The 12,573-nt window shown below is 62.8% G+C and overlaps 1 protein-coding gene across 5 annotated transcripts in view; it reads right to left on the reverse strand.

Annotated features, from left to right (window-relative positions):
* PIEZO1 (piezo type mechanosensitive ion channel component 1) overlaps positions 1 to 12,573 on the reverse strand; it is a 106,620-nt gene that overhangs the window by 948 nt on the left and 93,099 nt on the right. For 4 of the 5 annotated variants that reach the window (XM_030581616.1, XM_030581617.1, XM_030581618.1 and 1 more), the window contains 19 exons: positions 12,084 to 12,171; positions 11,579 to 11,653; positions 10,845 to 11,017; positions 10,656 to 10,768; positions 10,102 to 10,305; positions 9,178 to 9,436; positions 8,771 to 8,959; positions 7,754 to 8,075; positions 7,360 to 7,477; positions 6,925 to 7,072; positions 6,517 to 6,731; positions 5,909 to 6,067; positions 5,451 to 5,598; positions 3,154 to 3,342; positions 2,558 to 2,650; positions 1,511 to 1,683; positions 1,297 to 1,419; positions 638 to 717; positions 35 to 233 (listed from right to left, as the gene is read on the reverse strand). In XM_030581616.1, the coding sequence (XP_030437476.1) occupies positions 35 to 233; positions 638 to 717; positions 1,297 to 1,419; positions 1,511 to 1,683; positions 2,558 to 2,650; positions 3,154 to 3,342; positions 5,451 to 5,598; positions 5,909 to 6,067; positions 6,517 to 6,731; positions 6,925 to 7,072; positions 7,360 to 7,477; positions 7,754 to 8,075; positions 8,771 to 8,959; positions 9,178 to 9,436; positions 10,102 to 10,305; positions 10,656 to 10,768; positions 10,845 to 11,017; positions 11,579 to 11,653; positions 12,084 to 12,171 (3,068 nt within the window). The remainder of the gene's footprint in view (positions 1 to 34; positions 234 to 637; positions 718 to 1,296; positions 1,420 to 1,510; positions 1,684 to 2,557; positions 2,651 to 3,153; positions 3,343 to 5,450; positions 5,599 to 5,908; positions 6,068 to 6,516; positions 6,732 to 6,924; positions 7,073 to 7,359; positions 7,478 to 7,753; positions 8,076 to 8,770; positions 8,960 to 9,177; positions 9,437 to 10,101; positions 10,306 to 10,655; positions 10,769 to 10,844; positions 11,018 to 11,578; positions 11,654 to 12,083; positions 12,172 to 12,573) is intronic. The other variant, XM_030581619.1, reaches the window with a different exon arrangement.

Consider the following 12,573-nt stretch of genomic DNA (forward strand, 5'->3'; position numbering starts at 1 on the left):
GAGGGCTGGTTGTGGAAGGGGCCCTGGCACTCACCCGTAGCCGGCCAGGAAGCCCAGGCTGGGTGGGCTGACCTTGTCGTTGAAGATCACCATGGGCAGGATGTTGCAGGCCTGCTGCTGGCACTCGCTCAGCTGCACCACCCACCACTCCAGGAAGCTGTCGTTGCCGCCCCCGGTGCCCACGCGCTCCCGCTTCAGCTGCACCTTCACGCCCAGGTAGCTCTCCTCCTCCTCTGTGGGACAGGGAGGGGGGTCAGGGCTGGGGGCTCGCCCAGGACACCTCCCCCAGCACCCACCTGGCTGGCTTCCCGGGCACTTAGCCCAGCCACCTCCCAAAGTGGCTGCTGCTGGGCCATGCCCCCAGCAACCCCATCCCACAGTTCCTCTGCCAGGCCCGACCCTGCAGCAGCACCCCCGTGGCCTGGCAGCCCAGCAGCTGGAGAGGCAAAGGGGGCCATTTTCACCTTGGCTGCCCCCCTCCAAGGAACCGAGGCCCCAACACTGCCAGCAGCACAGAACCTGAGGACACCCGTCACCCTAGAAACCAGGGGCTGAGCCCCTGCTCTCTGGCATCCTAGGGCAAGTTCCTCCCCACACCAAGCCCCAGCCCCCATGGCTCAGACTCCAGTCCGCTCACCTGGCAGCAGCTGCTTGACAGGATTGGCCTCTGGGCCGTTGGGCGCACGGATGTACGTGGGGAAGAGATGGGGGACTTGCCTGCAACACAAAGGGGGGTAAGGGGAGCCGGGACGAGCGTTCCTGCACCTCTTGGGGTGGCCAGGCTCTGGGGGAGCTGGGCACTAGGTGATGGCTGGGGGGGCTGTCAGACGGCTCGCACGGCGCCATTTCCCATTCCCTGACAGGCCATTCCCTCCCGGCTGCGCTGTGGGGATGGGTCTTGGCCCAGTGCTCGGGGATGGGCCCCCAGGCCTCGCTGGACCCAGCCAGAACCTGCCCTTCATGGTATTCACCTGAGTCACCTGTGACTCCACCCCACCCAGTCACTCCACTCAGAGTCCTGTAGCTGACTCAGACCTGCCCCCCATTATCGGGCCCAGAGCCAACCCCCCACTCCTGTTGTGCTTTCCCCAGAGCCCTGCAGGGAGAAGCAATTCCTCCCCCAACCCCCATGACGTGGGGCCCCAACAGCCCTGGCACTCCATTGCACCGACACCGCTGCTGGGCACCCCTGCCATTGGGCAGCTGATGCTTCATGGCAGGGCGGGAAGGGTATGGCCCCTCCTCTGCTCCCCCCGGTCTGTCCCTGGGGTGGGGCGGGGCGGGGCCCGCACTCACACGGGGGTGTCCCTGGTTCTCTGCAGCAGGTTGGCAAGCTCGATGCGGACGGAGGTGCCCGGCTGCAGGTCAGTGGTGTGCTTGTCGAAGGTGTGCTCCACCGTGCCACCCTTGCCCAGGTCCCTGCCAGGAGAGAGAGGGAAGGCAAGGTGAGCTTGGAGCAGGGCGCAGGCCCTGGGGGCAGCAGGGCCCCCCACCTGGGTCTGGCCGGTACCTCTGGAAGGTCCAGGTGAGCCGCAGCGTGATGTCCGACGAGCCGTTCAGCAGCTCCCGCCGCATCTGCTCGCGGCTGGGGGGGCTGATGCTCCAGAGCGAGCCCGAGCTGCCCTCGATGCGCGCCGTCACGATGTCCTCATAGCCATACAGCGTGATGAACTGCATGGCCACCTGCCAGTGCGAGAGATGTCAGGGCGGGGGGGCGGGGCAGGGCTCCCGCCATGGCCCCCGCCCCACAGCCCCACCCCAGACACAGCCCCCACCCGACAGCCCTGTCCCAGCCCCGGCCCCTCACTGACACGGGGTGGGGAGAGGACCCCGCCTGACAGCCCCAGCTCTGGCCCTGGCCCCAACCCCTGCCTAACAGCCCTGCCCCACCCATGGCCCCCACCCAACAGCCCCACCCCCTGAGGGCGGGGCGAGACCGTCGGGGTGGGAATGTGGGGCAGGGCCCCTGTCCAACAGCCCCACCCCTCACTGACACCGGGGGCAGGGAGAGACTGTCAGGGCGGGGGGGGGAATGGCAGGGCAGGGACCGTGCCCAAAAGCCCTGCCCCGCCACAGCCCCGCCCGACAGTCTCACCCCAGCCATGGCCCACCCCTGCAATCACTGACACCGGGAGAGGAGAGTGACCATCAGGGTGGGAGTGTGGGGCATGGCCCCCGCCCCAGGCGATCAGGCCCCTGGGCTGGAGCAGTCACTGCCTTTGTGCACATTAGGGACAGGCAGGTGTGGGTGCGACTCCCGCCGGGTGTAAAGGGGGCAGGCTCTGGCCTGGCAGCAGGAGCAGAGCATGGGCAGCCAGCACTGGCAGCAGCCCTGCTCCCCATTGGGAGCAGGGACGCTGGGTCCAGCCCATGCCCATGGGTACCTCCCAGCATGGCCCCTCTGTGGGAGAGGATGGGTGAATGTGAGCATGGCCAGCCCCTCCCCAGGCCCCCACGCTCACCCCCCTAGTCCACCCCTGGGAGCCAGGATCTGCCCCTCACCCCCACCACGGCTCCACCCGGCCACACCCCCACGGCTGGGGGGTGGGCCCCTTACCGGCTGCCTTTCAAACTGGTTGGTGAGCGCCTCGTAGTCCTGGGGCGTGAAGGGCTGGATGGACTGCTGCTGGGCGCTCATAGTGAAGAGCGGCTGCGAGGCAGCGGGGAAGGGGAGCCGGGGTCAGGCAGGGGAGCGGGCGGGGACAGCCCCAGCACTGGCACCCCCAGGGCAGCCAGGCAGCAGCACCAGCCTCCCCCTGCCGCGCTGCACCCACTGGGAACCCCCAGGGCAAGGCTAAGCAGGTCGGGGCAACAGGAGCTGCAGCCCCATCTGGCCGAGGGTCTCAAAGCATCCTGTGGACCCCGCGTGCCCCGGGTTACGGGGGGCAGGCACAGCCATGGAACCCAAGAGTCCGGGCCCTTACCCTGATACCTGCCCTCGCTGCAGTGAGGGGTGCACAGGCCAGGCCTCCCCAGCCAGCGGCCCCGACTCCCTATCCCGCCAAGGGGCAGTCTGAGCCCAAACCCAGAACGGTTCCCAGCCCCCCTCCCTCTCGCCACCCAGCAGCCAGATCTGGGCAGGGCCCCGGCACCGCCCTGGTGGTGATCAGAGCTCCCCCCCGTGGGACGCCCGGGGCCTGGCCTGGCCATTACCTCGTAGCCCCCCAGCTGGAGGGTGACGGTGACGTCGATGGGGTGGTTGACCACACCCACCACGGAGCGCACCAGCGACATGAAGAGCAGCGGGAACCAGATGATGCAGATGAGGAAGAGGATGATAAGGCCGCCCATGCCATACTTGACAATCTTCTTCTTCTTCTGGCCCTTGGGCTGGGGATATTTCTGCGGGGAGAGGGCGGGCTCAGCTCGGGGCCAGTGGGGCTCCCAGCAGGCACTGCCCGGGCCTGGGAAGGGACAGACCTCTCTGGCGCCCTGCCCCGCGAGATGGCTGCGCTAATGGCTCAAGGCCTTTCCCACCCTCCGGGGCACGAGGATCACGCTCAGTTAAAACCTCAGTGACTGTGGAGTGCATGGTCTCCCCACACCTCCCCGCGGATACCCCTCAATCCCAGCCCTGGCCCCCGTTATTTGACCCTGGGCTCCTTGCAACGCAGCTCAGATGATGCCCAAGCCCCAACCCACAACCTCCTGCTCTGCCAGTCCTGGACTCCGCCAAGCAGGGCCGTCAGCTGAATCAGAGAAGCCACATTCTGGGGCTGAAGAAATGCCAGGGACTGAGCTGAGATCCTCCAACTCGTTTCACTTGTCCTGGAACTCAGAAAGAGCTTGCTACACCACCCAGCCCCCCGCCCTACCAGCTCACCCACCCTGCCCTGCCCTGCCCTCTCATGTTCTCCACCCTACCCTGTCCCTAATACCCTTTCAGCTTCAAGTCCCCAGGCCTGGGCATAAGAACGACCAGACTGGATCAGACCAAAGGTCCATCTAGCCCAGTAGTGTGTCTACCGACAGTGGCAAGTGCCAGGTGCCCTAGAGAGAATGTGATCCCCTATCGTCCATTCCCAGCTTCTGGCAAATAGAGGCCCACGGATACCCAGAGCGTGGGATCTCTGACTGTCTTGGCCAATAGCCATTGATGGACCTATCTTCCATAAGCTTATCTAGTTCTTTTTTTTGGCCCTGTTATAGTCTTGGCCTTCACAACATCTCTTGGCAAGGAGTTCCACAGGTTGACTGGGCATTGGGTGAAGAAATCCTTCCTTTTGTTTGTTTTAAACCTGGTGTCTATTAATTTCGTTGGTGTCCCCTGGTACTTGTGTTATGTGAAGGGGTAAATAACACTTCCTTATTCACTTTCTCCACAACAATCATGATTTTATAGACCTCAATCATATCCCACCTTAGTCATCTCTTTTCCAAGCTCAAGAGCCCCCGTCTTTTTAATCTCTCCTCACATGGAAGCTGTTCCAGACCCCTCATCATTTTCATTGCCGTTCTCTGTACCTTTTCCAGTTCTAACATAGCTTGTTTGACTGCTGCTGCACATTGTGCAGACGTTTTCAAAGAACTAGCCACAGTGACTCCAAGATCTTTATTGAGCGGTAACAGCTAATTTATGTACCATTGGGATTATTTTTCCAGTGTGCATGACTTGGTCCGTATCATGTGGTGACATGGTCCCAGTCAATACAGGGGTAGTTGAAATCCCCCAGGATCACTGGGTTTTCTGTTTTCGTAGCCTCTCAAATCTCCCCGAGCATGTCACAATCCCCATCACCATCCTGGGCAGGGGGTCGGCAGTACCTTCCTACTGCTATGCTCTGATCACGCAGGCATGGAATTCCTAGCCTCGGAGATCCTAAGGGGCAGTTTGATTCATTTAAGATTTTTACCGTATTGACTCTGCTTTCCCACACAGTGCCACTCCCCTACTAAGGCGATCTACTCTGTCATTCTGCTATTACTGCGCCTCATTGATTATCACCATTCCACCAAGTGTCTGGCATTTCTATTCGATCAATAGCCTCATTTCATGCCAGCCGTCCTAGATCACCTTTCTTAGTATTTAGGCTGCCAGTATTTGTAGAGAAGCACTTGTACATTGTGTCACTATTCAGCTGCTTGCCTTCCTGTGTTATATTTAAATGAGACTCTTGGATATTTGACTGTACCTCACTAGCTCCTCCTTGGACGTTACTAGCTTATTTCCCAGGGTACAGAGTTCCCCTTCAATGATTTCACCCCTACGGGATGCGTCTGCCTGAACCGTGTGCTCCTCCACACCTGTTGGCTTAGTTTAGAAAATCCTCTCTGACATTTGTAGCTATGCACGCCAGCAGTCTGGCTCCACTTGGGTTTAGGGGGAGCCCATCCTTCCTGCCTAGGTTCCTCCTTTCCCAAAAGGCTGGGGGTGGGAGTATGCCCGGTCTCCGTTTCCAGCACGGCATGGTGCAGGGCGGTGGGAGGGCAGCAGGGACGGGGTACCCTACCTTCTCAGTTTCCCGGCTGCACTTGATGATGAAAATGTTGGCATAAATGTCCTCCACGCACATCCAGTTGGAGAGGGACAGGGTGGTGTCGGTCCAGACCCAGTCCATCACGGCCCGCAGCTCCACTAGGAAGGGCACCAGGCGAAACCTGTCGTGGGCAAGGGGAGAGTGAGCGGTCACCAGCTGCACCCTGGGGGGAAACATCTGCCCTCTGTCCACCCTGGGTGCCCCTCCCCAGGATCTCCTGCTCAGGGGCAGCCCTGGGGTCCTAGCCACATGTCAGGCTGGTCCATCCCATTCTACTTCCCCCAGGGTCCTGGGAACAGGATCCTTCTTCACTCCTGTTCCTGGCATCAGTGCTGTACAGTCCCTGCACACACTCCTGGGGAGTGAGGCTCGGGTACGGGGGCCGGGGTGGAGCCCATCCCGGCTGAGATCAAAGGGCAGGTCCCTGTTACCCTTGGAAGAGGAAGAGATTGAGGTGGTTGTATTTTTTGGTCAGGAAGTTGCCCAGGATGCGAGTCGGGTAACCGCAGCGGATCTGATAGGCCGACAGAGCGAAATAGATGCACTTCACGAAGTACCACAGCTGGGCTACTGTGTTCAGGCTGAACATCCTGCAGGGGCAGAGCCGGGGGAAGAGACGTCAGCGAGACGGGGAGGCTGGCAGACGTCAGGGCAATTTGTGCATCACTACAGTTCTCAGCTCCCGCCTGGCCAGGCCAGGCCCCGCACAACCTGTGCATTAAGGGGCTGTGTAATGAACAATTCGCACTGAGCACGGACGTCCTGTCTGCAGACGCTCATCGATCTAGCTGCTCCCCCCCCGGGAATGACCTGCCCAGAGAAACCAATGGCAAGATGGGAATAGAAACCAGGCGTCCAGTCTCCCTAGAACCTGGACTTTGACCACAGGGCCACCCTCCTCTCTGGAACTATGAAGGTCTGGGCTGGGATTATCTGGGAGCAGAGCGCTGTGCAGTGCCCTCATCTTCTGGACCGCTGGGCCTGGGCTGGAGCGAATGAGGTGCCCGACGGCTGCCCCACTTCCCCGAGGCCACACTACCTTTCGGTGACTGCTGGCAGGATGAAGAACATCCAGAGGTGGATGCCGAAGACCAGGATGACCTGGAAGATGAGCTTGCCCAGCACGGTCTTGCGGAGGTAGAGGGCTCGGTCGATGACCATGGTGGAGAACTGGATGAGCAGCATGACCAGGAAGGCCTCCGGCACCTGGTCGTCCGACAGCGAGGAGGTGATGTCAGCAGCGGCCGAGTGTTTCTGGGGGAAGAAGAGAGATGGGCCATTACAGGGCACAACGCCTAGCTGTGGGCCCGACTGGGTAGCCCAGGAGCCAGCCCCGCAGGAAGGCTGCAGCAGGTTAGCGAGGCAGGGGTCTGGCCTGGAGCAGTGGGTGGTGCAGGCCCCTGGGGGGGTGGCCAGCTCAGCAGCCCAGCCCTGGGGCCCGGCTTACCCCAAAGGCCCAGAAGCCAAAGATGATGATGATGAAGTCAACCACGTCTGCCAGGAACATGAGGGCGTAGACATCAGTAGCAGCCTGATACTTGGTGTGCAGGATGGCGCAGAAGAAGCCCCGCAGCGGCTGGTACATGTTCTGTGCCCTGAAAGTAGGCGAGGAACTCAGACCAGTTGGGCTGCTCAGCCAGGGCACCCCTGGGTACCCCCAGGCAGCTGAGGGGCAGGGCCCTGCCCCCCGGGTCCCGACAGGCAGCCAGGGGCCCGCCAGCAGCCATCCAGCAAATCAAATGTTTGGTTCATAGAAGTCGGCATCTCCTCCCCTCCCGCACCTGACAAATCTCTGGGAAGGGGGTGGCAGGGACAGGGTCAGGGTGTGCAGTGGTGGCAGGCTCGGAGGCTGTCCCTCCAGCTGAGGGTTGAGGTCACTTACACAGCCAGGAGGAAGAGCTTGACTCTGAGCCCAGCAGATTTCAGCTTCTCCCGGGCTGGGCTGTGCTTCTTCTCTTCCTTCTCCTTCTCCTCCTCCGCCTCCTCCTCCCCTGCCTCCCCTGCCGTTCAGAAATCAAGGGTTAGCCCCCAGCATGCCTGGCCCTGGTGGGCTGGGGGCAGCGAGCACGTGGGGTTCTGCCTCTCGGATGGGTGGGGCGAGAGAGCACTGTGCTCTGCACGGACGGGCACCCCCCAGCCCTCTCTGACAGCGGGTCCCCACAGTGCCAGGGTTTCTAAGGGGGATCCCAGCAGAATGGCCCAGCGACCCTGCCAGGGTCCTTAGCACCCCCCAGTGGGGTCTGTGCTCACACCCTCAGAGCCCCCCGCCCATGTACCTGCCATTGTTGCTGCCGCTTTCCACTTCTTGGTCCACCTCCTCTTCTCCTTCTTCTTCCGGAAGCGCAGGTGGCTCCCCTTCTCCCCCTCCCCGGCCCCCTTCTCCTGGAGCTGGGGCTCCAGCTCCAGCCCTGCTGCCACCACCTCTGTCTCTGCCCCATTCACTGCTGGGGGCTCTGCAGCATCCCCCCTGTCCAGCACGGGTGGCGGCTCCGCTGCCGGCTCTGCTGCCTCAGCCTCGCGCTGCTCCTCCTCCGCCCGCTCGGCCTCGCGCTTCCACTTGGCGAAGGCATCCTCCTTGTGATCCCACAGGCCGTAACACTGCAGGGGAGGGGGCACCCAGGGTCAGTGCCAGCCGGCTGGGGGTCGGGATCAGGGCACGGCGGTGCCCAGCCTAAAGCTTGGCATGGCGTGTCCGGCTGTGCTATCCCTCACCAGGCGCTTCCCAGGATTCGGAAGCTGAGCCCCCTCCAGTGAAACAAGCCCGACCACGACCTGTGTGTGTTGTCAGAGGCTGGGCACCAGACACCTTCCCCCAGCTAGCACTGTGTCCCCCATCACCCTCCCGCTTCCTTCCCAAATCACGAACCACTTATGGCACCACCGCTGGCACCTACTGAAACCTGGGGGGTGACACCCCACTCCGAGCGAGTGTCTCCAGCGCCCTGACCTCAGGCAGACATGCTGGACTGGTTACATTGGCCTCACTGCTCAAAGACAGCCAGAACCACGAGCGACTAATTTCTGTGCCAAGGAGCCATTCAGAGGCTATCTGTGCCCTCACCTGGTCCTACACCCCTAGGGGTGTACCTCTAGCTTTGGGAAAGGCTGCCACCCCAAATTCCAGCACCCCACCTCTGCTACCAAGCTTCCTGGAGCTTGGTGGACCCAGGGCTAGGGCCATCCTCCCGCCTGGGGCAGTGAGTCTGAAGGCCTCCCAAGAGTTCAGGCAGGTGGCCCCATGGCAGCTCAGCCACAAGCTGTACACATCAGCCCCAACGTCCCCCAGCTCTTACCAGCAGGAGGGAGCGGTGGAAAAACAGAGCCATGAGCTGGACAAGATCAAACTTGAGGTAGTGGTCGGTCTTCTCCAGGCCCAGGATGCGCGGCGGGAAGAAGGGCTTGGCATCGTTCCGCACCAGGGAGGAGTAGCTGTTCCAGGGGAAGAATCCGAACTGGAAGAGGTATTTCACCACCACCATCACCTGCGGAGGGGAGAGGGGATCAGCGGGGAGCCCACGCGCAGCCCCAGAGCTCAGCCGCAGCCACACGCCTCACCCCACCCTGCAGCCAGGCAGGACCCAAGGCTCAACAAGCCCTGCCCCAGCTCAGCGGGGGGCAGAGTGAAGGCTGGCTTCCCTGCCGGCACATGGCAGTGCCTGCATTTCCAGCACCCAGGAGCCAGCCTGGAGCAGGCACCCACCTCGGTGAAGATAATAGCTGTCATCCAGAAGCGCTTGCTGGGCCGCGGGATGGAGAGCATGGCCCACAGGAAGACCAGGATGGGCAGGAAGAGGGAGATGATGGACGCGGACACCATGTTGTTGAGGATGATGATGAAGTAGCAGAGCAGCTCGGAATGGGCAGCCACGAAGCGGTACAGGGCCAGCAGCAGCTTGAGGAAGCGGTTCTGGGACTGGTAGAACTGCTCCGACTCCTCCAGCTCCTGGAAGTACTTTTGCCTGGGAAGCAGAGAGCCAGATGTGGGCTGATCCTCCTGCCTGCGGGATCAGGGGATACGCCCAGTGCGCCCAGCGATCGGATAAGGGGCCTGCTCTGCTACCAGCTAAGGGAAACCCTCTCCAAGGGCAGAGGCCTGTGTTTGGGGTGCTGCCCCCTTGGAGCAAGTGCCATTTACACAGGAGCTGGGTCTTCTTCGTGTACAGGCCTGCTCTGCCCGCCAGGATCCTAGCAATGCCTTCCCCAGGGATCCCCCCACATCCCAGCGCCTGCCGCCCTTTCACTGCCTGTCTTCTGGCTCAGGCAAGCTGCACAGGACTCCAGGAGCCCAGAGCAAAGAGCTCTCTTTCTCCCAGGGCCTGGCTGAGTTCCTGGGAGATCAATGCACAGACCGAACTGGGTCTCTGACCTCCGTGTGCAGAGCACTGAGCCCCAGGGGTACTGCCCGGAGCTTCCGGCCATGGGGGATGGCGGAGCAGCCATGGAGCAGTGACGCAGACTAGAGGCTGCCATGCACCCCCGGGAAACGAAAGAGCACAGCCCGGTGAGCAGGTGGCTGCTGCAGGCTTCGGAGGCTAGGTCCTTCCTAGCCAGAGCCATGCTAATTTGCATGGCTTTCCCACAATGCTTTGCATGGACCCGGCTCTCACTCTGAGCCTTCCACTACCTGTTGGAGAGCAGCTCGCTGGCCGTTCGGATCCGGTTCCTGGGATACACCAGGAGCTCCTGAGACCCCTGGATCCGCTCCACATCCTCCCGGGAGCCCAGGGCCATTATCTGCTCCTCACTCTGGTAGCCAGTTGTCAGGGGGGAGATGGTGTCATCAGTGCCCTCAGCCCCACTGCTGGGAAGGTCTCCTCCGTCGCACCCACTGGGAGGGCAATGAGCACAGTCAGGCTCTCCCTGAGCAGCCAGGGCTTGCATTGGGGGAAGCATTACAGCCCCCTGGCCTGGGCGAGGCTGGGCTTCAGAGGTGGGAAATGGCAAGGTTGGTGTGGCAGGGGGAAAGCCATAGTGCTGCCCCCGGTGATCAAGCAGCAGCAGCACAGGGGGCAGGAGGGGAGGAGCAGCAGACCTGGCTGCCATGGGGGAGGGATCCCCGGGGTGGGGGGGCAGAGAGGTGGCCGGAGAGGGCACCAGGCTGCAGAGAAGGAAGCAGAGTAACCCGGCTCCAGGCTGAGCTGCCCCTGCCCAGGCCCCCTAGACCATCTATGCACCTGCCTTGAAGCCATGCTGATGTGAGAGTCCACGGCGGCGGCTGCCTGCAGGCCCGTTTCGTCGCCCGGCGCCGGCCGGTACAGGTCATCCAGGACCCCGCTGTGCACCTCGTCTCCCTGCCAAGGGAACAGCAGCGTCACCCAGCGCCCCTCGGCCTGGCGCCTGCAGCGCTCCTCCCCTGCTCACACCTACCTGGCACAGCTTCTGGGTGAGGACGTATCTCTCCACCCACAGGACGGTGGACATGTCCCTGTGCTCCCTGGTGAAGGCGTGGAGCCACTGGGTGAGCCCGTCCACCGTGGCCTGGCACAGCACCCACAGGAAACGCACCATGTTCAGCGCCCGCTGCACCATGTTGCTTCTCTCTGCAGGGAGGGGACAGCTGCTTTCTGGAACCGCGGCACCCAGCTTCAGGAGGCGCCCCCTCCACCCAGAGGTCAGGGAGGGCCCGGGTTGGTCTCCCCCACGGCTCACTCAGCGCCTGGCTGCTCTCACAAGGGCCCGGCAGCACCGCAGGCGAGGTGAACCCCAGGCGCCTGGCTGAGTCCCCCGCTCCCAGCCCAGAGTGGGGCTGGAGGCCCACACGGCCCTGGCCTTACCACGCTGGGCTTAGGGTGAGTGGTGCCCCCTCCCTCCTGCCAGGCACAGAGCAGGGTCCAGTCTGCAGCCCCCCCCCGCCTCCTGTCAACCCCCTTGGGGCATGGCTGCGCTGCCTGTTGGCTGTGGGCACGTCCCCTCCCCGGGCCCTGGCGGGAGCAGAGCAGGTCGTCCCCATGGGGAGCACGCTCTGGCTGATCCCACTTTGGGTGTGCGGGTGGAGGGAGTGGGGCCTGGCATGGAGGGGAGGCAGTCAGGGCTATGGGGTGCCCGTGCCATAGGGGATGTGAACCCCCAGCTCTCCCCATCTCCCAGAGCTTCCCATCCACCTGTGTCCTCCTCCTCTTGGTCCTCAGGCTCTTCAGGCGTCTGAGCCTCACAGACGTCTCCGTCTCCGCCATTCCCTGCAAGGCAGGGCAGGTTACACCCCTCAAACTAGCTGCCCGCCCAGCCTGCCGCCCCCAGACGGTCACGCTCAGCCTCCATGGGGCTCGCCGTCATCACCCCCTCGGGCTGGCCCATGACAAGGCTCCTCTGGAGCCTGTGGGCAATGGCGGGGGAGCAGAGTCCCTGTCCAGCAAGGATTACCACATACGTCCTGGGGAGGGGAATGGAGCCATTGGGTCAGGGGGAAGGACATCCCTTCCCCGCGTGGGGCTGGGATGCTGCTGGTCTCCCCAGGTGTGACACCCCCTCCAAGGGACAGGACATGCCCAGCCAGGGCTCCTTCCAGCTTGGGAAGGGACATGCTGCCAGCCCAGAGGGCTCCCTGCCCCCATCTATCTCAGCCAAGGCGAGCCGGGCAAGGGGCATAGGAGGGCAAGGCAGTCCCACCTGCTGGTGACTCAGCGTCCTCCTGGTCCTGCCGCTGCCGCTCCTTCAGTGCAGACTTGGTATTGGTCACCCAGGCCTGATACGCCAGCTGGAGCAGAGAGACAAGGGGCAGAGCTCAGTGTCTGGCAGCTGCTGGCCCCACCGCAGGCACGGCCTGCCCAGGACCAACCTGCCCCGCTGCCCCAACTTGTGAGCAGAGGGCAGGCGGTTCCTGCCCAGACACGAGCTTCCCAGAGGTTTGTGCCAAAATATCACCAGGCTCCACAAACTATCTAGGGTGTCTGCAAACCTGCCTGGCATTGGAGTCTGGTCCTGTCTATCCCCGGGGACGGCACTGCCACGCTGACCCACCACCAAGGAAGCCCAGGGGCCGTCTGCAGCCTGGCCAAGGAGGGTGAAAGAGGATACGGGATGGAGACCGACAGGCACAGAGGGGGAAGCTGGGGGTAGGGGATGGGGCTGGACAGAGGAGAGACAGATGGATAAGGAC

The sequence above is a fragment of the Gopherus evgoodei genome, chromosome 12 (assembly GCF_007399415.2).
Source record: "Gopherus evgoodei ecotype Sinaloan lineage chromosome 12, rGopEvg1_v1.p, whole genome shotgun sequence".
NCBI classification, from domain to species: Eukaryota; Metazoa; Chordata; order Testudines; family Testudinidae; genus Gopherus; species Gopherus evgoodei.